The sequence below is a fragment of the Lepidochelys kempii genome, chromosome 2 (genome assembly GCF_965140285.1).
Source record: "Lepidochelys kempii isolate rLepKem1 chromosome 2, rLepKem1.hap1, whole genome shotgun sequence".
In the NCBI taxonomy this organism is placed as follows: domain Eukaryota; kingdom Metazoa; phylum Chordata; order Testudines; family Cheloniidae; genus Lepidochelys; species Lepidochelys kempii.
The window spans coordinates 33,222,644-33,246,844 of record NC_136381.1 but is presented as its reverse complement, the minus strand read 5'-3'; the positions used below and the strand labels follow the sequence as shown (position 1 = coordinate 33,246,844).

The following is a 24,201-nucleotide window of genomic DNA, read 5'->3' as shown; positions in this document are numbered from 1 at the left end:
CAATAAGCCTGAAATCACTTGTTAACCACCTCTCCCCCACTCACCCATGTTTATTCAAATTCCAAACTGCGCATGCCTCAGCCTCAGTTTTAAAATCACCTACCAGATATTGGTTTATTTACTTTATCTACCAAGATTGGAATGATTTTCCCCTCTGCATCTTTGGGACCATCTGTGAGAACAGTTACAAGTTTGCCAATTTCCTCTCCAGGTGCACGTGTACCAGCAGTTCAGTGGCGGTTTGTATCCCAGCCATATCAACGTAGTGACTAGGGACGTGCACCAAGAGCAGGAATTACTCAAGAATCAGCATCTCCAGCATGGTATTGACATCATGTGACCAGAACAACCTTGCTAGCTCAGTGTGTGAATATATTTAGGTTGGCATAAATCCACCCTTTTCATGCTACATGGCTGCTTCTGTAAGGCTACATCAGTAATCAGTTTAATGAGCTGTCTATTCACCTATACAGTTACTTTAATATTTACTTTATTACTGCAGTAGAAGTAGGTATACGCATATTATTTCCTCTTCTGCAGAATGATCTAATTAGAATATAAGACTAGCAACATGTGCTTTGAGATTCTTATATATAAGGTGTTACCATAGTGTAATATTAGGACCTCAAGACCCTGTCTTTATCCCACTCCTTCAGGGTCCATGGCTTCTAAAACTTTGCAGAAGATACCTCTCTCCGATCACATTCTGATTCCTCTATCTTCCTGTTTTCACTTGTGCCTCCTGTGTCTCAGTAAAGCAGTTTACTTTACTCATTTACATTTACTCATTACTTTACTCATTTGCTCATGCTCAAATAAATTGGTTAGTCTCTAAGGTGCCACAAGTACTCCTTTTCAGTTTACTTTGGTTCATCAAGAATATATTTTTAAATGTTCCAAATGATGTGGCCCCAGAAGCAGGGGAGAAGGCTGTATTCGAATATAAGCCAGGCCGTATGGCTCTCTCTCCCTCCTTTTAGTTGACAGTCCACCTAAAGAGATTTGCGTCTGCTGTAAACTTGAGCTACTGAACTTGGTATTTTTTAGCTCAGGCACTATGAGCTCATACTTTTAGATCCAGAAGTCCTGACTGAATGCCTGCTGCAGCCAACCCTCCCAGGGCATACAGGTCCCACCTGTAACAATCATTCCTGGATCAGGAAGTGGCAGCAGGGATTGAACCGATGCAGGACATCTGGATTGAAAAACAGGAAATTCTGCTGCCTGAGCTAAAGCTCAACAGTCGCAGCAGACAAGCTTCTGTATGTGATCTAGTCACCAGAAGGCGACAGACCCACACTATTTGCCTGGATTACATTTAGCACATTTCAGTTAAGTTTGCAGAGATCTCCATGTCTTCCACTTCTTCTGGCAGCATCAGAAAAGGGACAAACCCGTGTCCATGACTGAAGCAAAAATCAGGAATAGGCCCCAGAGAAAGAAATGTTTACACCTCATTAAAAAATAAAGGACAGAAATTATGCACACAAACACTGGTTTCAACCATCAATATCTGATTCCTAACGAAGACAGGATGTTAAACTGTTTACTCTTCAGCCATCCGAAATTTCCACTAAGCTTACAGGTAGAATATGGCTGCAATGGATTAGGGAAGAAGATGCGACTCCTGAAAAGGTCCATTTTAGGCAGGTGTACATATGACTAGCAGGACAGGGATCAGAAGCAAAGAGCAGCCTCATTACACAAGCAGGAGGTGAGACTGGCAACTGGGTGAAGAGCAGGAACTAAGTAGATCAGCAGTGGGCAAGCCTGCGGCTCGCATGCGGCTGATCACGGTAATCTGATTGCAGGCTGAGACACATTTTGCTGACATTGACCATCCACAGGCACAGCCCCCCGCAGCTCCCAGTGGCCGCGGTTCACTGTTCTCAGCCAATGGGAGCTGCGGGAAGCAGCAGCCAGCATGTCCCAGTGTCCCTCTGCTTCCATTGGCCAGGAACGGCAAACCGCGGCCACTGGGAGCTACGGAGGGCTGTGCCTGCAGACGGTCAACATCAGCAAAATGTCTCGCAGCCCGCTATCAGATTACTCTGATGGACCGCACTCGGCCTGTGACTGTAGGTTGCCCACCACTGAAGTAGAGGGTCCATGCAGCAAGCACAGGCTAATGAGATGGCTGCACGTCTTTCACGGAGGTCACTGATTCCGTGACTTTCTGGGACCTCTGGTGCAGCTGATCCCACAGCTGCCTGAGAGGCACTGGTAGGGCCCAGGGTGGCTACCCTTGCCCCGCAAGCACCTAAGATTTAGTCAGGGGTATTTATAGTACAAGTCATGGACAGGTCACAAGCCATGAATTTTTGTTTATTGCCCATGACCTATCCATGACTTCTAATAAAAATACCCATGAATAAACTGTAGCCTTACTAATGAGTGTATCACTTTGCTTTGCTCACTAGCTACTCTCCGAGCGAATTTATGATTTTGATATTTGAAGCTCTTGATTGTGACCTACATAGACAATTCCAAGAGATAAATTAATTCAAAAACATGGATGAGATTACGGACACATGAAAAATTTTAGAAATTGAGGTAGAGCGTAAAAGCATATTTGACAATACCAAAATGTTCTGTGATTCTAAGTTTTGCCAAATTGTTTTGGCCAAAAAGCTAGAACTTTTCAGAAAACATCCAAATGCTTTGGCATATTTGAAATAAACTTTTTTAGTTCAAAACAAATTGTTTTAGGAATTGCTTTCAGTTTTAACAATTCAAAAATATTTGAAAAAATGCTTGAAATCAAAATGAAATGTTTTGTTTTGAAATATCTGTTCAATCTGAAATAATTTCTTTTTTAATTCACCAAAAATTAAAAAAAAATTTTCAATTTGACCCAAAACACTTTTTTCCCATTTTTTAGAATGGCCAATAGGGGTGGGGGGGAATCAATTATTTCCACAGCTCGAACTTAGCCCATTTTGCACTTACGTTATGTAAGACTAATACTACTCACTAGAGTATAAAGAAATCTAGATAGTCAAGCCATGCATATGGAAAGCTGCAAGCATGAAAACCATATCCAACCCAGGGAAGAAGGGTAGAGCACAAGAAAACAGACGACGACTCCAGGTTGAGGCAGCCATAAAAGCATTCCAAGAGATAATAGCTCCCTGCCCGTCACACACACCAAGGGGCAAACTGGTATTGCTGTGAAGAGGGACAATAGGTGACGAGACAGAAAACATGTTATTTGCTTCAAGTGGTGCTTACTCTCCCCCTTCAGAACTGAAAGATTCTGTTCTTGCTTCATATTAGAAGCTAGAGCAAATTAACAGGATTCAGCACATTACATGTGCAGGAAGTAAGATGACAGAGCAGAGTGGGTAGAGCTTATGTTTACATTGGGAAGTGTGACAGAGGTCTTCCCTCCTCTTTTCAGGTAAGTAGAATCATAGCATAACAATGCTGCTTTTATTCTAGAAGGCAGAGAACTGATAATTTATCTTTAAATTACTCCTAGAAGTATTACTGAGTTTAACTCAAATCCAGTTCCATGATCCCCCAGAAATTTCACTGTACCTTCCTATATAATATGAACCCTCAGTCAACATTCTGCCTAAAAGCGTCATGTCAGGTATGGAATATAGGCAATGTACTATAAGGTTGTCCAACAGTTTGTACCATTCAGGAACGTGCTTCTAACATTCTCTCGTCTTGGACCCATAATCTACAACTTTATCTGATGATGTGGCTGTTGGCAATATACGAAGAAATAAATAGCTAGAAATAGAATTCCCATGTTTCCAAGCAGAGATGGATGCAAAAACAGACTTGATCTTGGACCAAGTGGAACTTGTGGCCTATTGTAAAAATGCAGTCAACATTTAAATTTTAATTTAAAAATATGGAGAATTGAACTATCTTGTAGCAAATTTTTTAAATGTGTAACTACTCAAATTATAAAGCTACACAGTTAAAAGTACCCAATTTTATTCAACTCATCATGTATTACAAATTCCCAGAATTAGCTCTTTGAGAAAAGGTACACAATATATTTATCTTCTCCTCTCAAATGAAAATTTGATATTTCTCCCCCTCAGAACTGTTTCAGTAGAAGCCGGAGTCTTGAGTAGCCCAGTTAGGTGCCTAAAAATATATAAAACAAAAAAATAAGGATCAGCAGGAAAAAAGAAAGCCATTTGTTTATGTTAGCCACTGAAATGTTAACAGCATATACCACATTATTATTTGTAATAACTTTTTAAAATAACCTATTCGTAAAGTTAGATGGCTGCTTCTGTAAATACCACCCAACAGGAATCAGTTTAATAATCAATCAAGTCATAATACATGGATAAATGAACTGCTTAAACATTTATCAGCATCAGAGTGTTTAATAGTGATTCATTCCCACATACCATATTTTTAAAGTTAAAGTAAACTTGTTGTGACATCCTTGTTCTATTAACAAAGCTACATTGCCACAAAGATTTTCCCTCGGTTCAGAAAGGCAGGAAACAAAGTATTTTTGAACAGTCCTGAAGTGTCTCAAAGTAACACTATTTCCAAATTTTGTTACTTGACCTTTACATGATTTTCTACTGTGTTAAAAACTTATCTACCTTAGTTTGTCAGAATGGTCCCTTCAGCCTTAGTGATAAATGCCAATTAAAATTTTATTTTCTATTTTTTTTAAACTTTAGTAGAAATTTTCAAAAAATCTGTTTTATCTATGGGTTTTCCCCAGAACATAACCATATCATGTAAGAATGTCTCAGGTAAATTAAATCAATATAGCACGATCCCTGGTGGACTTCATTGAGTCTTCTGCTTTTCTCTCTTCCTTCAATGTAAGAGACTTGGGAGCTTAGACACTGGCTTCCTCTTTTCCCCGGGGGTGCTCAACCCCACTCGTCCCCCAAGCGTGCCCTGTCCCCGCTCCTCCCTAGCGTCTCTTATATGCCGGGGAACAGTGGGCGGGAGGAAGATGGGAAGAAAGCTGGTGGGTGCTAATTTTTTTCTGTGGGCTGGAGCACCCATGGAGTCGAGGCCTATGCTTGGGAGGCCAAGAGAGTCTCTCTCTCTCTATGTATATGTATTATGTTGGAGCAGGAGACGTTTCCTTCCTTTTAAACTAATCATTTATTTTCACTCTGGTTATACTGAAAACCATGTAGTTAAGCTCATCAATACAGCCTCTAGTCCTTAAACAAACTGATTCAGACAGTCTTAGAATTTTACACAACCATTCAATTTCCACGTTTTAACGTCAGTCTCATTTTTTCTTCAGGTGCATGGCTGCCCATAGATTAAGGGAGGTTTGTATTCTAACTATATCAACTTAGGGTATGTCTACACACTGCAGTCTGACACCCGTGGCTGGCCCGCGACAGCTGACTTGACCCTCCCACCTTGCAAGGTCCTAGAGCACAGGCTCCAACCCGAGTCTGGACTTCTATACCGCAAATAAACAGACCCCTAGCCTGAGCCAGCTAGCACGGGCTAGCTGTGGATTTTTAACTGCAGTGTAGACATCCTCTGAGTGACATGACTTCAAAGGCATGACTTACTAAAGAACTGGCATCTCCAGTATGGTAGCAAATAATATCTCACAACCAGGATGACCTTGCTAACTCAGTGTATAAATATATTTAGGTTAGCATATATCCATCCCTTTTCATGTTAGATAGATGCTTCTGTAATGCCACATCAGGAATCAGTTTAATGAATTGCCTATACCCCTATAAAGTACAAGAGGGCATTGTTAAAGGAGGACGAGAACCAAAACAGAGAATGGAAAGAGGGATATGGAACTATGTGAGGGGTGAAAGGAAGAGCTAGAAGAATAAAGTAGGAATATAAGAGATGAAAGAAAGCAGGAACTATTGCCCACTTGTAAACTCATGGCAACAAAATAAATCCTTTTCAATTTAATTCCAGTGCCACACAGCAGTTAAAAATGTCACTGAGGGAGTGAGAAGCAAAGAATACACAGTGTATGTTTAGTGACAATAACAAAAGTCTGTAGTTTTCTCTCCAAGTTAGAAGAGGATATGGAAATACAGACTCGTGTAACTGGTACTTACCTCAGCCCTACTGCTCTGGTTCAATTTTTTCTCAGTGTTCATAGCCAGCATCTGACTCCGGAAAGACAGGCTTTTGGTCTTTTCTATCACTTGTTGGTAGGGTGAGACTGCATTGTTACCCATAACTACGTGGCCCTAGAAATTAAATAGAAAACACTCATGAGGGATCATACTTTAATTTACCAAATATGCAAAAACATTTAACCACTCAAAAGTGATAAGAAATGCCAAAATTAAGGTTGTAAACAACTAACTCTGCCCTTAACACACACATATTCAAGTGGAGAGTATTTCTAAGATCCAAAGCAGTCTTCATTCAATTGTGTATATCATTTTTTGTTCTTGCATACTTATACTAGAGAGCTGTACAATCCACTGCTTATGTAGGCCAAGCTCATTGCACACATCAGGTACTACTTACACCATTCTATTCTACACACAAGCCCTTTTGTCCCACTCTCACCCATCCCCCTCTGTTTCAGAGCTGCTGGCATGAGGGTAGATGTATGTGGGGGAGGGAGAAATGGAGACAGCGCCCCTCCCATGGAGAGCAGGGTTTGCAAGGAGTCGCCACAATAGAAGTGAATAAGGAGGTAGGCCAAAAATCTCTGGGCCAGCTTTTCAAATCCTCAGCATCCACAATAATTGTCACCAGATTAGCAAAAGACCTCAGCTCCCATTTAGGCACTCAAATAAGGGCCAGATTTTCAAAGTCACTCAGCATTCAGAAGCTTCTTAGCGGGATTGTGACATCAAAGGCAAGTCAGCCAATTAGCCTGAGTTTAGCGGAAATCAGCTTTTTCCGTTTTTACCAAAAAAATCAAAAAGGGATGGAAACCCATTGATATCAAATTCTGGAACTGATCAGATGTGTTTTACACAAATTATCACATTACAACAGACAAACAGAGAAATGCCATTAAGTGCAGGACCGTACTTCACTTGACCAACTACACCTCTACTCGATATAATGTGGTCCTCGGGAGCCAAAAAAATCTCACCGCATTATATCGAACTTGCTATGGAGGGCCGGGCAGGGAAGGCTGTGCCTCCCCAAACAGCCTGGCCCCGCCCCCATCCGACCCCCACCTACTTCCCGCCCCCTGACTGACCCCTCAGAACTCCTGACCCATCCAACCCCCCTGCTCCCGTCCCGAGACCCTCTACCTCTTATCCAACCCCTTGAACCCGGCCCAGCCCCCTTAACACATGCTCAGAGCACCCATGGAGAAAAATTGGTGGGTGCAGAGCACCCACCAGCAGCTCCCCGCCCCAGCTCACCTCCGCTCTGCCTCCTCCCCGCTTCTCCCTACCTCCCTCCAAGGCTTGCTGCAAATCAGCTGTTTGGCACAGCAAGCCTCGGGGGGATGGGACGGAGGGGGGGGAGGAGAAATACTGTACTGCATTATATCCGAATTCGTGTTATATCGGATCACGTTATATGGGGGCTAGAGGTGTATTTTAAAATTTCACTCATAGTCCAGTTAACTATAAAGGATTAAAAAATATTACAAGCCACTGTGAGTATATCCAAGATTACAAAAAAGTATGATTTACAACTGAGACAATGTAACTTTAACCATACCATGACAAACAGGCTTAACTCCTGCTCTCAGAACTAGTATTAATGACCTCTATACCTGTTACAACAACAACTGTCTGTGCAGTGCCAAAATTGGTAAAGGAAGAACACCATACTTCAGAATCAATAGAATAAAAAATATGTAAAGATATATTAGTATTACAAACACTGTTAGCAACAAGTATGAAAGAAAATTATGATAAAACAAATCAAGCTGGACTCTTCTACACAATGAAGTACAAAACTTACCAATTTTGAATCTAACTTGGCATCAAGTCTTGCATTTCGAATTAGATTGACAATCCATCGTTCAGCTTCTTCAGGGGTCATATTTAGTTTATCTGCCAGCATACTGACGAAAGGAAAAAACAGACTGCTCTCAAAAGACAGAAATAATCATCATCTCTCGTGTTAGTGTAATACTTGTCATGTCAAGCACCAGGGGTCACTTAACAGTGATCACGTAAGCTGACAATTTCAGTAACAACAAGAAGATGCAAATTAGCAAAAACATTTATCATGTGCTAAATTGTGTGTGTTTGGGAATCATGTTTTCATTTGACTTTGAAATAATTTCATATACCACAGGTTTTGTCATAAGAGTATAGTCATAACTTTCTATAGCATGCACAAGCAATTACACGAAGTCTAAGCAGGAGTATACTCAATCAGATGCAAGCAAGATGCAAGCACAGTCCTATGAATTAAACTATACTATTTTACATGTTTGTCTCTAGATAATTAATTTTCAGCATACTGGCATGAAACTGAAAATTATCTAAGATTTATTTGTACTTTTATGTGGACACCTACTGGATCCAATTTCTGAAATAGTGTGGAATATATTATTGTGTAGAAATAAAAAATGCTAGAACAGTTTTGTTTGTTTGTTTTAAACTTTTAGCCATGCATCTCCCTCTCAATGGCACAAAAGTTAGAGCAGATCAAAGGCTGAATTTGCACCAGCTGCCTATGGCCCCAAAGAGCCTTCTTAGGAGCTGGGGATTGCTATAGACTATAGATGCTCTGGCCACATTGTTATGCCAGTCGCAGGGGAAGGAGCAGTGTAGCAGCTACAGCAGGTCTATGGCATATAAGCAACTTGCTACCAGGTAAATCAGTTTTGCGGCAACTCTATCCCATAGAATGACATAAAATTGCTCCAAAATAGCTGAGAAGATGGCTCATAGTATGCAAAACTAACCACTAAATTATAGCCACATTCTTAATGAAGAGGGCCTCTTCTTCAGGAGCCAATCAGCATACAGTAGCCAAGAGCGTGAACCTGAACGATTTGAAAATCTTGATTGGCTTGTGAGGTTTCTGGTTGACAGCAATCAAATATTGCATATGACAGTGTGTGTGCAATCCAAAAATAATCTAAACAGTACGTTCAACAAAAATACAGATATACCTACCACAAACCCTCCTTCATGAAATAAAATAATGATTTTTAACAGATTAAGACACACGCAGGGCTAAGACTCCTTTGCTTTATGGTTCCATCACTCATACCATTCAGGACATAGTCAGTCGTACTCAGTTGTAGGAATGGAAATAAATACACAGGAAAAAAATTTATAGTAGACTACCCCATACAACCAACCCAACACTTACTGACATGCTACAATTACTGCCAACACACTCACTGTAAGATGAAAGCCCCTAAGTTTGTTTGACACTTAAAAAGCCAAGAATGATACATGCTGTAATAAATAATTTAATATATTATTTAAAATCTGATTTTACATTCCACATGCTTAGTCATCCAAATGTCATTTCATAAATGGAAAAGGTTCAATGTTGATGAACAGTTACAAAATTTTATTATATCATGACTATATATTCCAGAAACCAAAGGTATTAAATAAGATTAGGCGCCTAAGTAATCTCACCACAACATAAAACGGCAACTAACACTATAAAGAGACCATCTGAGCTGCTTTTCCTTTTCTTGAAGGCTGGCTGGATTTAAATACAGTTTAGATAATTGGTTCAGGGAAGTGTTTCACATTAACTCAATTAGCAGTAAAGCACCACACAGCTGGCAGTTCACTTTGATGTGCTGTGTCATGACACTTGTTCCTGAACTTCAGAGGATTTCTAATATAGAAGATTCGTGACAATTTCATCACCCTCTTGAGGACGATACACTTTATCCCAAAAAGAAAAGGAGTACTTGTGGCACCATAGAGACTAACCAATTTATTTGAGCAATCCCCAGATTTCTTGCAATTTCTCATTCTTCAAGGAAAAACGCAAGTGGGAATGTGTGTCATTTTATTTAGTGGAACAGGCACTGTTTTGACCAGCCATAATTCCTCCAGCTGGTGTTTCCTGTGGCTTTCCAATAAACTCCCTGCATTTCCTGCTGGAGCTTGGCTCATTTTGGAGGCTTATAAATCTCATGCTTCTATCAGTTTCCAGACTTGGCTAATGTCTGATGCTTTTACCTGACATTTCTGACCCAAAAGCAAATGGGTAATAAAGTTATAGAACAGCCCCTCCCCCCTCTTTGTTTTACCACTTCCTGTTGCAAGCATTTCATCTTTTAATTGCCAAAAGAGTAGTCAGTAACTTTCTATCCAAGCCAGTTAATAGAACTCACACTAAACATATTAACTTAAGCACAAAAGAAAAAGACAAACATGATGATGGCATTCACTTTTGACATGCAGTTTTTAGAAAACTTAAGAGGGTAAAATATGCAGTGTATTAAGTAACTTACTTTGGGCCACAGTAATATAATTCATTTTTATTTAAAAAAAGCTTCTGCTGTGGAACAGATCATCAATTCACACTGACTAGGTATCTGCAATGCAGATTACCAAATATTTCAAATTTCAGAGTAGCAGCCGTGTTAGTCTGTATCCACAAAAAGAAAAGGAGGACTTGTGGCACCTTAGAGACTAACAAATTTATCTGAACATAAGCTTTCGTGAGCTACAGCTCACTTCATTGGATGCATTAGGTGGAAAATACAGTGGGGAGATTTATATACACAGAGAACATGAAACAATGGGTGTTACCATACACACTGTAATGAGAGTGATCAGGTAAGGAAATTTTCCCACTGTATTTTCCACTGAATGCATCCGATGAAGTGAGCTGTAGCTCACGAAAGCTTATGCTCAAATAAATTGGTTAGTCTCTAAGGTGCCACAAGTCCTCCTTTTCTTTTTGCAAATATTTCAAGTTAGCAAATAACTAAAATAAAATGTCAAGGATAATGCACCACAAAGAACTTTATTTTTGTAAGTACTTGGATATATGTACTGTAGCATAGTTTAAAAGTTAGTGACATTTAGCAACGAAACCTCACTATAGCTCATATTCTGCAGACTGAAAATACTATTAAAAGTGGCAACACCACTCTCACCACCTTTTAGCAAAGATCTAATAGCAAACAGAATTAAAAAGATTGTACTGCATAAGGCCCTGATTCAGGAAAGCACTTAACTTTAAGCACAAGCTGAAGTCTTTTCCTGAATTAAGATCTATATGGCAAGCAAACTGTGTGTACTTATTGTAATACAAGTTTTCTTATAAGGTCTCTTCCAGTCTTGGAATGACTATTTCTTTGGAATCTCAGTCACTGTCCTAATACAGCAAGCAAACAACCACACTTCAGTGAAATCAGGATATTTGTGCTTAAAAATAAAAAACAAAAACACACTTCAGACCTTATCTACTACAATTTGACACTGTTCTTTTAACAAAAAGAAAAGGAGGACTTGTGGCACCTCAGAGACTAACCAATTTATTTGAGCATAAGCTTTCGTGAGCTACAGTTCATCGATGAAGTGAGCTGTAGCTCACGAAAGCTTATGCTCAAATAAATTGGTTAGTCTCTGAGGTGCCACAAGTCCTCCCTTTCTTTTTGCGAATACAGACTAACATGGCTGTTACTCTGAAACCTGTTCTTTTAACAGAGCAGTGCTCTTAACATGTGTGCTAGCTATCTTAGTTTTTTCTATAGCTCCCACATGCATAGTACTTAAGCTATAATTTGCATTTTGCAATTCATATGATAGGTGGATTTTACAAAAACACAAACAAAAACCTTTTTGAATTTGTCAATATCCAGCTCTACCCTGCTCTAAGTGCCGGTGTCAACAATAGTCAAAGGAAGAGGTTTAAGGCACATAATAGTGTATATTTTCAAACACTACATGCCAAAGAGTAAAAAAAATATTTTAAGACAAGCTCTGAGAGATTTTCCAGTATCTTAATGACATCTTAATATTTACATTCCTCAGGTAAGGTCCAGGCTTTTCAATGGAGTTTCCTGATTTATGATACATTCTGTCTGTAGCTGGCTTTACTCAGAGCAGGTGTTGTCTATCTACAGTAGGCCTACCTGCTAAAGGCCCAAAACAAGATTATTTTTTTTTTACTTACATGCTCAATGTTGTTCTTACACTACTTATTTGAGACATTTACAAAATATATCTGATGTTGTCTTTTTGTTGTTGAAATATATTTGCAGGTCACATTTAAAAATTAAAGCTCAAAATGATATGTTCTTTTGAAGCCTGTTGCTAAATGCAAAAAAAATTAAGTTTTCTTTAAAACACTAGTTTCAAAGTGTGCTTTAATGAGGAACATGCAGAAAAAGTTTCATTTCAAGAATGAAATGTATATGATTACAAATCAACATTTATATTTGATTTTCCATTAACTGCATTATGATAATAGAAAACACATTTGACTGCAGAATGGCTGCAAAAAACATCTAATTAGTCCAAGTGGCAAAGAGTCCTGTGGCACCTTATAGACTAACAGACGTATTGGAGCATAAGCTTTCATGGGTGAATACCCACTTCGTCAGCCACGAAAGCTTATGCTCCACTAAGTCTGTTAGTCTATAAGGTGCCACAGGACTGCTGCTTTTACAGATCCAGAATAACATGGCTACCACTCTGATACTTAATTAGTCCACGTCTTTTTTAAGCTTTATATCACACTGCACTTCTAACCTTGTCCACAGTCATTTTACATTGAGTATTTTCAAATGTGATGTAAATTTGTAGTCAGTGTTCTAGTTTACAACTTTCCAGGCATCTGGCTCAGCAGCCTCTAAGAGAAAACAATTTGCAAGCTGCTCCTAAATAAACATCAAGAAACCATAGTAAGTTAAATTCAGTGTTCTTAAAACACACATACAATTTAAGCAAACAAGAAGATTTGCTAACAAAACAAAGTATTCAAACTGATTTTTTATTTAATAATTTCTCAAGCCAAAAGCACAGAATTCCTGCCCATTGGGCACACCTCAGCACCAGCTGCAAATGCTGGTTGTAAAAGGATGATCATTGTGAAAGACTAAGCATATTTTTAAAGGTAAACTTGAAAATTAAGATTAGCAAAAGAGGTCAGTTTTATGGCTTTCCTGAACGTGTGGCTAGAGCCAATAATTCAACGGTAACTACAGAGAATAAAGATGAAATGAAACTAAACTACTGACAATAATACACCTTGCTCAATAAAAGTGCCCAGAGATTCAAAGGGGGTATTTTTCTTGATATGATCAACTGAATTAATTCACAATTATAAGCCATCCCTGCTCTAATAAAGAGCAGAACTGAAACTAATGTGGGTTCTAGATCATCATTTTTAAAAGTGCCCACAGTTGCAAGTGCTAATAAAAGTTTTATTATAGTAAGTAACTTAATACTTAGAAAATGTAAATTCATATTCTCTGTCTCTTTTGTCTCAAACAAAAACTTTGACTTTGACTAAAACAGCTTCAAGATGCAACTCTTCAGATCATTTTGCCTAAGTTAAGTGTCTTACAACCTCAACTCCATTTGTTCATTTTACACTGAAGGCTTTCCCCCTATTTAAACAGTTTACAGAATTGCAGATATAGAATTAAGGATTCAAGATATTTAAAATACACAGATCAATTGAAACAGGTTTCTTTTGCACGAAGTTTATAGTGGGGCCTGGAGAGAACACGGGGGACTAAATCACTAGTATTCAGCTCCTCTACTAAATAAAGACATACGTTTTAAGCTAACCCACCCACATTTTGAATTAATTTAATCCATTGTTCACCATTAGGCATGATTGCAGGATGATTTAGGAAGTAAAATTTAAGTTACAACTAACAAAGTAATTGCATCCTTTGGAAATGTCAGCTGCCCAACAGATGGAAATAACAGTTAATTTTTTAAGTAAGACATCTATTTTTCTCTAACATATGGAAAAACAGATTTCCCACTAATTGTTTTCAAATTTGCTCTGTATAATTAAGCAATACTACCAAGCAATATGGTGTGGGTAAGTAGTTCTCAGGTCCAGGAACAGCACTGGGATTCACTTGGAGTCATCGTCTTTGGACTCCAAAATAAAATGGTCAGCCTTTCAATAAAAAAAATCCCTTAGCTGACCAATCCACGGAACTATGGAGTCTGCTATACATGAAACACTTACATATTTCTGTAAGAAGCCCACAATCAGTTTTGTTATGCTGTACGCAGAGTTGAGATTTGGGCTTCAAAATGGGAGTAGGACTAACAAATGATTACCTACTGAACAAAGCAGTGAGGTGTGTGAAGAGGTGACTGCCTGGGTCAACACGTGACAAGGAAATCCACATCCAGACTCCAAAATAAAAAACTGAGTAGACCCAATTAGTCTATCTCCTCCAGCCAATAAAGGCTGCTGGACAACATAACAAAAATGATCCTCTCTAGTTAAATTCTGAAAGTTTCTCACACTTAAGACAGCAAAATGCTAGTCTTCCAGTATAAACACACGCACTCATATATATACACATACACACATCACAACCAATACAAAGAACTTAAGACTCATCTACTCACATCAAGCAGAGTCAACCACGTGCCTGTTAACTACAAGCTCAGTTTTGGTAGTATTCTACTCAATACAGGTTTTTATACAATGCTCATCACTATAGTATCTGAGCACCTTCCAATAGTGCATTAATAACGTGACTACATGTCACGTTTGTTCTCTCAGCCCCTTCCTGAGGGGGAGAAGTATGTGCAGTGGAGCATCATGTTTTGGTAGGGATTTAGGAGGTTTGTTTTTAAATACATCTACTGCTGTGTATTTGTTAGAGAAGACATGGTCAAAGAAATGTGCCTTGCACTTGGAGTGCAAAGTGGTGAGGTTTGTGATGGTCCACAGTTTTCGGGTGAGTTCATTTTACAGTCTCAAAGCAGCCCCGAGGAAGTTCTGTCTCTTGCAAAGACAAGCTTTACCCTTCTGGAGAGCTCCATTGTGCTACAGAAATCTTCAACCATGGTTTTCAACCCAGAGTTTATGTGATCTTCTGGATGTCCTGGGCCTGAGCCATGAGCAGCTCTTAAGACCTTGAACTTGATTTGAAAGTCTATGGGAAGCAGGCATAGAGAGAAGAGGACATGTCTAATAACCTTGCAGTAGCCTATGTTGTTAAGGAAAAAACTGCAGCATTCTGTACTAGCTAGAATTTCCTAAATGCTGAAGACTTTGTGACCAGGTAATCCAGCCAAGAGATAACATAAGCATGAATGACTGAAGACAGGTCTGCCAGGATGGGAAGGAGCCTCTAGGTCAACTGAGAATACTGCCATGTAAAAGCTTAGTGTTAGCAAGAAATCCAAGAGTACATCTGAATTACAAACCAAACTGACTAATTGTGTATGTGTACTTTTAACCAAAGGAGACTGCACTGTGGCTGCAAACTCTTCAAATGCTTTCTTCTGCCCACCATACCTCTGTCTTGCCTAGATTAGCTTCAACCAGCTGTTCTTCACTAATGAGCTGATCTTGTCCAAGCACTGATCCATCTTGGTACCAGTGGCACGGCCAAACGCAGGCTTGGAAGGATTAGATTTGTATCGATATAGGTCAGTAAACTTCAATTTCATTGCCATACACAAACTGATGAAAAAAATATTTCCATCAATAATTGAAATTTAGACAGGCAAAGAAAGAAAAGTGCTGCTTGAGAACTTACTAGTTTGATTTAAGGATGTTTACACTTTGTATATTTGTATATTTTGATATGTGATGACGGCAATGTCTTTATTGATTTATTGTTATAAAGCTTTAACTTTTTGAATCTCAATGTCTACTATCATTAAATAAATTATGGTCTGATCCCTCCCATAATTTTGTGCAACTAAAAAAAATCTGAATATACAAAAAATCGAAAAAAAGCTTAAAAACAAACCGATATTATCCATCTAAATTATAAAAAAATTCCAATTCTGCCAAGTCCAGTCTTATGTGGAGAAGGAAAGGTAAAGCTGTGTCTCATCTGTATGTTGTGGCACTTGAGTCCATGTCATCTGCCAAGTTCATCTAGTGGCTACATGTAGATACTGAAAAAGACTGGAGAGAGAATTGACCCTTGAAAGGTCCAGAGGTAGAGGTGCAATTTCCAGTCACTAGCCATTGGGTACGCCTTCCAGCACTGAAACACTTTGGCACACTTCCCTGGATCCCTGCCACCTCTCAGGTGAGACATCATCTCATGATCAGTGTCAAATGCTGCAGAAGGTCCAGGAGGATGAGAATGGATGTTTGCCCTCTATCTGCTGACAAGAGGAGATCATCCATCAGTGCCCCTAAAACAGTTTCAGTTCTATGTCTTGGCCAGAATTCAGATTGTATCAAGTCTAAACTTTTATCTTCAATCAGTTGAGCTTGTAGTTAAGACTGGCTATCTTTTCCATAAGCTTGCTCAGGTTTGACACCAGGTGGTAATGGACTAGAATGAACAGAGTGGGTTTCTTCAATGTTGGTTGGACTATTGTGTTTGAGAAGGAGAAAGGGAAGATTCCTTAACTCACTGATGCACTGGCTATTTTGGTCAGGATGGCACTAGAGTGGAACTACACTTTATAGAAGACATTTCTTTTGCTTCTCCAAATAGAAAAGCGGCATATGAAGAACGAACACTTTAAAATGTGAATATACAAGAGAACATAAATGCTAGATTAAATATGACCAGCATATCATAAAACATAACTGATTCATCAAGTGAAACCTTCAGCTACTTTTGCACGAGTGATCAATAGTTAAATCCTTTTTATAAACGTAAATATTAAAATTCTTTGAAGTATGCTAAATAAAATGTTCTGTAGAGTATCTTTAATGAGAAGAGACTCTTTGCTTAGTCCTTGAACTCTGAGCTAACTTGATCCTACTAATAATCATTAACATTTAGATATAAGTAGGCTCTCTAAAGTCATCAAGAGAGCTCAACTGACACCAACATTCCGGAATAGGATTTTAAGAAATAAAAAGCTAAGATCTGTCAAATGTACAACTTTTACAGTACTGAAAATTTGCAGCCACTAGCAGAGCCCCATAAACCATCCTATATTTAGCAGGAGCTAATCCTTAAGAGTGTAGTACTTTACAACAAATTATTTTATTTATTTTTTCACTTGAAGGAATTTTAAGCATTCATTAAAAACTTTTATACTCCTATATCAGCCATAACTGATGTAAAAATACTGAAGCGAAATAAAAATCCTAACTTGATACATAGCATCTAGTGCAGTTTAATAGCATTGCAACTTTGCAATTAATATATGCATCATTAAGTAGGGCTGATTAAAATTCTTATGCCTAATTTATAGGCAAATGAAAACAACAGTATCCCCACTAATCTTCACATTCTTAATTTTAAACCTTCATCACAATCTGTTAAAGACTTCATTCAATCTGACTAATAAGGAATCCATATAAAATAAATACTAAAGGCAGCAATTATCTGGTAAACATGAATTCCAGACATTTAAAAACACTTTCAAAATCAGTTTATGAAGACAAATTATGCTGAATAATGAAAAATAGGTGATGAAAAGCATTTAGGCAGAGATTGCTGGAATAAAAGTTACTTTTTGTCCTGTTATCTACTATAACTACAAGAATAGGAAAATGAACTTTTTGCTGACTTCATAACATACTAAAAAGAGTCTTTTGCCAATTCCATCTCTGTTGAAGTTAAACATCTTAACTGTTTCTTTAACAGAGTGACACAAAGGGATGCAGAAGCATATTTTCAGATAAGCGCTTAAATACCACTTCCATATTCTGTCTTTATCTGCAGTTGAGAATTCTTCCAAGTTTCATTTTAGAGCTGCTTTTACATTTCAAAAACACATGATATATCTCAAAGTAGTCAGCTTCACTATCATTGTACCACTACATTAATAATTTCTGGCAAACATTTCCCTAACAATAAACTGATTTCTAATTTATCCTGAAAATATGCTACATAAAAAATACTTGCTAGAATACATTTTGATGAAAATCTGTATATCCTAAACACCATCAGTCTATGGATGTTGGTCCACTAGTACATATAGTTCCAATTTCCATCACTGGTGCTGGGAACCACATGATATTCAAAATACAGAGATTACTGGTAACATCAAACAGGGCTCAACATTTGTTTCTTTTTTAAATCAGTTTCCCTACTATTCCCCCTCCCCCCCAAACAAACAAACTGTTCAAAAGCCTTGAACTACAGAGGATTTTTAAATGGTTATGGGGTACATGGTTAGGTTCCAACTACACAACAACTTAACCATACTGGCCATGACCTGGTTACAACTATGTCTAACCCCAGCCTTGTGCCTCAACATTAGTTGGAGAGTAAACTAGGGGCTAAGATTAGATTCAAACCAGGAACTGTGTGCTAGAGATACTAGTATCACTTGAGACCCTCAAGGGAGGTTATACAATTGATATGATATGGAATGTTGCTGATGGTGGCAAGAGGATTTAGTGATCGTGTTTATAATAAACTCCATCAGCTCAGTGCTACAATCTACCTGGTAATATACTACATAAAAATTAATCCACTCAGAACTGTGCTGGAATAAACAGATCTGTTTTGCTGTGAAAGAAGTTACCTTGGTTATAACAGAGTATGGGAAATATAGTTGAGGTATTACTACCTCCAAAAGCCGAAAACAAAGATTTCATTAGATGAACTAATAAAAAGCTAGGTGCAGTGTGTATGTAGACAGGGAAGTGAAGACAGTCAGCAGCAGGCCAGATAGTGTGTGTATATCTCTAAGACTTCTGTGGTGATGCCAAGCAGCACAATTTCATTAGGATCTGGCAAATCAGAAGATGTCTACAGGGCATGCTCAGTGGTTCTCCCCCCCCCCCCCCCCCGCCCACAACAAACTGAGCAAAAAGGCTACTCCACATGTAGCTAGACCGCTAAGTTTTAAAAACTGTCTTTAAAAAAAAAATACAAAAAAAAAATAAAATAAAATACAAAGAATGCATAGCTTTCATACAGTGACTTTCAGATCAAATTTGTTCCACTAATGAGTAAAAGTTGGTTCCAGCTGCCAGCCCTACCAGTTCAATATGGGCTCTGACAGCTTCCATACTGCCAAAAAAAATTATTTACCTTTAGGCAGAGACCAGCTTTATAGGAAAGTTTTTCAAAAAAAGATAAATGCATGTAAAAACAGGGAATTATAAATATTTAAATATAAATGCAAAACTTATTGCAAACTAGAAGTGAATTTTTCATTTGTATTTATTTTAGATAATGCTTTTCCTTTTCTCTGACAATGGTGGACTCTTATTGGAACACAAACAGACCTCAATTGCCTGAAACATAAATTAATGGGTTAAATTTAAAAAAAGTTCATTACTACGTGTTTATGGTTTTCTTACCTAATGCTGATACATTGATGAATACGACAGAAAGTCTCAAATATAAAAAGACGAGCATTCTCAATGAAGTCTTCAAGACATGCTACCAAGAAAAAGTCATTCACAAGCACCTGTAAGAACAGGGGAAAAGAGAATAATGATGGAAACAATATCTAAAGTAAACGTACTCATGCAGATAGCCTCAGTAACTAAAACCAGTGATTAGTATCTTCTGAAGCAGTTTCTGGAATATTTTAAAACATACCCAGAGTTTTACAGATTAACAAATTTGCAGAACATAATCTGCTAAAACCCAATTATCCTGTCCACTGTATATGTGCAATTTCTATCCAAGTCTTCTTCCAGTGAGGGGACAATTAGTCCTCCAAGTCTCAAGATTTTAATAAAAGCTTTCTACAGCAGTAAAAACAATGTATTTATTTCCTCTTCCACTTTTGCAATTCTGGGACAATATTGAGTGGACAGTGACCTCAACAATTCTGCTAATGTGCATGCCAAAACAGACTCTAGCTCATTCTCCCACAGCTATATTGACTCTAGTGCCATCAAGAGGCAGTTCACAATTGCACGAACACAATATTCCATTCTCTATTACACGAGCCTTAGATTTTCCATCAGATAATTATGGTAATAGATTAAATTTGTAACTATAGGAATTTTCATCCCATCCATGTATCAACACTGAAATTTAAGTACATTGTTTCAGGAGTTATAACCTCTACTGACAAAGCAGATTACTCTGCAGAGCAAATGAGGTTATTTTGCAGCTACATATTAAAATTACTAATACCAAGTTTGGAGGAACCAAGGTAAAATAACATAGTTACAGAATCTATACCTATTTCTCTTAACTTAAAATATTTATAACTATGCTATTCCACGGCAACCAAAGTTTCAGAACTGTAGACTCAATCACAGATGATTCATTACAAGATCTCTCTGATCTATGAATAATCTGCTTCAGTTCTTTCTACAGACAATATAAAATTTACTTTTTTGCGATAAGCTTAGCAGATACATATGTGAAAATATGCCACACACTATGTAGCACAAAAATTACAAAAACATAACATGTACTAAATACTAATACCTACACATTAAAATAGCAGAGAAATTTCACAGTTCAGTTTTAGCAACTAGCCACAAATCCCAAAAGAACACAAAATTTAAATTACCCTGTGTGACAGGGTGTTGAACAGCAAGACTGCAGAATCAGCCCCCTGCCACACCAGCCCCATTTAGGTGAATAAAGTGGAGCTGGCTGGAAAGACCCTGCCCTAATTGGGGAATGAGAGTCAGTTGCCAGACCAATTAGCCCAGATCTATATAAGAGGCTAGGAAGAAGGAAGCCAGGATGGTGAGACAGAGCAGAGCAAGGGAGTGCAGGCAGGGAGAAAGCCCTTCCTTCCTGGGTTCAGACACAGAACTGTATATGGTGAGAAGGTGGTGAAAGCACAAACATGTAAATAAAAACACCAGTGGTTGCAGAACCCAAGGGTCTCTGAGTGACTTTACCTGAGCCTAGCAGAGGCAGGAGCCAGGAGGGCCAGCTGCACTCTGTTAAACCCTGGTATACTTGAGTCATATGAAATTGCGAACTTATGAACTTTTGCTTATCCTTTTAGTAAAAAGGACAGTCTTTACAGGTGAAAAGCCCACAGCCCATCTCTTCTCTCTGCAATCACCACAGATTTCTGATCATGCTCAGTAGTACACTTCCTCCTGATAAGCCCACCTGACAATGCATTACTTGTGTGGTTGATATCATCTAAGCCCCTTCTCCTATCATAGAGGCTGTTTATAAATTGGAAAATGCATTGGGCTAGAAAATGTATTATAAATATTTTAACTAACATTAAACATAAGTCTTCCTTTATTGTTTGCAAGGGCAGCTGTGTTTAAAAATGTTAGCTAGCTGTAGTTAACGCTACACAATTATCTTTGTCTACACTCAAGGCAAAAATCACATTTTCTAATACAAAGCACGTTCCATATATAGACAAGGCTTGAGTGGAATCTTTGTTCTATTCATATGTTCTCTTCCCTCCACATGTCAAGCTCAGTGCTGTTTTGCTCCATCAACTGCTCTCAGGCTCCTCTGATGTCCGTGTTTGGTGGTCAGGAAATTTGTCAATAACTTGATCAGATTGTACTTCATGTTCTGAGAAAAAGGATTTTTTCCCAGCCTGACCAATTTGGCAGCTAAACTTACTACCTTTCAGTATTTTTCTTCTTTTGGAAGGTTTTATATGATCTATAGAGAGTGAGAAGCTAAGATAGTCATCTTTGCGGCTGATAACCAGCTTGAAAACCCCAGAGTAGTGCAAAAAAAACAAAAGCAGAGACATTATTGTTGTGGAAATATATATTTTGCATTATTTAAATATTTTAAATTCTTCTGAAAGAAAATCATTCCTTGTTTATGGAAAGCAGACATTCATACCAGATTTCAGAGGAACAGCCGTGTTAGTCTGTATTCGCAAAAAGAAAAGGAGTACTTGTGGCACCTTAGAGACTAACCAATTTATTTGAGCATGAGCTTTCGTGAGCTACAGCTCACTTCATCAGATGTTTACCGTGGAAACTGCAGCAGACTTTATATACACACAGAAATCATGAAACAATACCTCCTCCCACCCCACTGTCCTGCTGGTAATAGCTTATCTAAAGTGATCAACAGGTGGGCCATTTCCAGCACAAAACCTGGATTTGTGCTGGAAATGGCCCACCTGTTGATCACTTTAGATAAGCTATTACCAGCAGGACAGTGGGGTGGGAGGAGGTATTGTTTCATGATTTCTGTGTGTATATAAAGTCTGCTGCAGTTTCCACGGTAAACATCTGATGAAGTGAGCTGTAGCTCACGAAAGCTCATGCTCAAATAAATTGGTTAGTCTCTAAGGTGCCACAAGTACTCCTTTTCTTTTTGATTCATACCAGAGTGCCCAAAACTGCATGGGATAGTGGCCCTATTGCGGGGGGGGGGGGGGGGAGGAGGAGAGGGAGGAGAGAGAGAGAGAGAGAGAGAGACACGCGCTAGCTTCCTCTCAAAGTGGCAGACCCATGTTTCTCTCAACCTGTACTATCTAGCAGACCTGGATGGCCTCTCACCCCATGACAAAAACAGCTGTATCTGTGATAGCTGCTTCAAAAAGTGTGAAAAAATGGGTCCAAATTAGTCACAGGAGTTTTCATTTAAGAAAGGTGAAAGATTATTTACCACCAGATTCACTGAAAGAATTTTTGTAAGACTATGTTTAGTATATTTATGTTGCCAACATCTGAAACTTACAAAATTGTTAAGTTTACACAAGCTAAAAATCTTACCGCTTCACACTCCCTCAGTTTTTTCTGGGCACCATCGAAGTCAAAATTAACATACAAGCATTCTACAAATTCTGTAATGGGGTCCTTGTATGTGTAGGATTCCTGTCAAAGTCATTCAAGAATATTAGATATTTCAAGAAATAAACGTCATAATATTCACAAAATCAATTAAGAGTATATTTTACATTTCTTAAATGAACCAGCACTGACAATTTCCAATTTATTTCCAATTAAGATAAATATTTAAATATCTTATTTAAAAGAATACTTGTCAATTTAAAATCATTAAACAATTTTATTTAACTTAGTAACTAAGTCCACCTAAGATTATTAGAAATGGAAGAACTGTTACTATTGATGCCACGTTTATTTTTTGCAGCTATCACACCTTGGACAATGAAAATTAATCAATTTTACAACCAGTGCTGCAATATTTGGGCTGGTAATACTTCAGTTGAAATGTTCATTAAAAAAACACTATGTATTTTGTTTCATTTCAAAATACGTAGTTTCTTCAAAATCTAAGTTTGGGGACAAATCTGAATTTGCTGTATTTTCATTTCAGACCATAGTTTGATACAGGATATTTGATTAGGAATGATCTCCCATTTTACAAATGAGATGGTGTCTAAATGTTAATCAAAACCATTTTGTATTTTTAATAAACTAAATATTTAGAATTACTTTTCATATTGAAACATTACAAAAATAATTTCTTTAATTACAAGGAAAATAACCTGATGATAGTAGCCCTGAAATTAAATCCATGACTTTCATAATTCAATTACGAAACACTTTCAAGTACTTCTCAAATAAGAAGTTTAACTTTTAACATAGAAAGGCACCATGCAACTTGTTTACTTGAAAAACGATACTTAAGTATTACAGACAACTGGCAGTTTAAGTGAGCAGTAACTAAGATGTACAACTTGTAATACTAAATAAATAAAACTTTCCTTCTTTGAAAGGAAGCTACATAAATTCTCAATACTGGATGTAACAAATTATAAATCTTCTCATTTACAATCCTGTTTCGCAACTATTAAATTTTGTGAAGTACTACATTTGTTAATCAATTTATTGATGCCCATCATGTAATTAGCAAAGCTTAGAGTCCTGTGGTATTGCAATCTAAGGAAGTACAACAGTTGGAGGCCAATATATCAGTTTCTGAAAATTCTATAACCTTCAAGTTTAGTCCACCAGTTAGAGGTCTTCCCCATCTGTCAAAGCAGGATAACTGCTTTGAAATCTATATATGAAAAGTATTACTTCAGAGCTAATATTATAAACACAGAAGTGACTTAACAGCATAAAAAGACTGTTGGAATACTTATTCCCTGAATGGTACTGAGAGGTTTCGTTATGTATCCTACATATTTTGGTTTGGTAACATAAAATATGTTCTACTAATGTATTTTACGTCAATCTTTATTTAGTTTGAATAAGAAATATAGATAAAAAATTTCCATGCATAAAAAATTGTTCCAAACAATGTCAGAATTCTTAACGCTTGTAAAATTCAATGCTGATCCTACTGCTTCATTTCTTTATGTTGTCTTTCATTACTGCATC

General features: G+C 37.8%; 1 protein-coding gene across 1 annotated transcript in view; it reads right to left on the bottom strand.

Moving 5' to 3' along the window:
* Positions 1-3,934: 3,934 nt before the first annotated feature.
* The window catches only part of EIF3E (eukaryotic translation initiation factor 3 subunit E), a 58,432-nt gene continuing 38,165 nt past the window's right edge, over positions 3,935-24,201 (bottom strand). The window contains exons 9-13 of the mRNA XM_073330322.2: positions 22,627-22,728; positions 19,300-19,409; positions 7,879-7,981; positions 6,048-6,182; positions 3,935-4,107 (exon numbers count right to left, since the gene is read on the bottom strand). Of these exons, the coding sequence (XP_073186423.1) occupies positions 4,069-4,107; positions 6,048-6,182; positions 7,879-7,981; positions 19,300-19,409; positions 22,627-22,728 (489 nt within the window). The 3' untranslated portion in view covers positions 3,935-4,068. The remainder of the gene's footprint in view (positions 4,108-6,047; positions 6,183-7,878; positions 7,982-19,299; positions 19,410-22,626; positions 22,729-24,201) is intronic.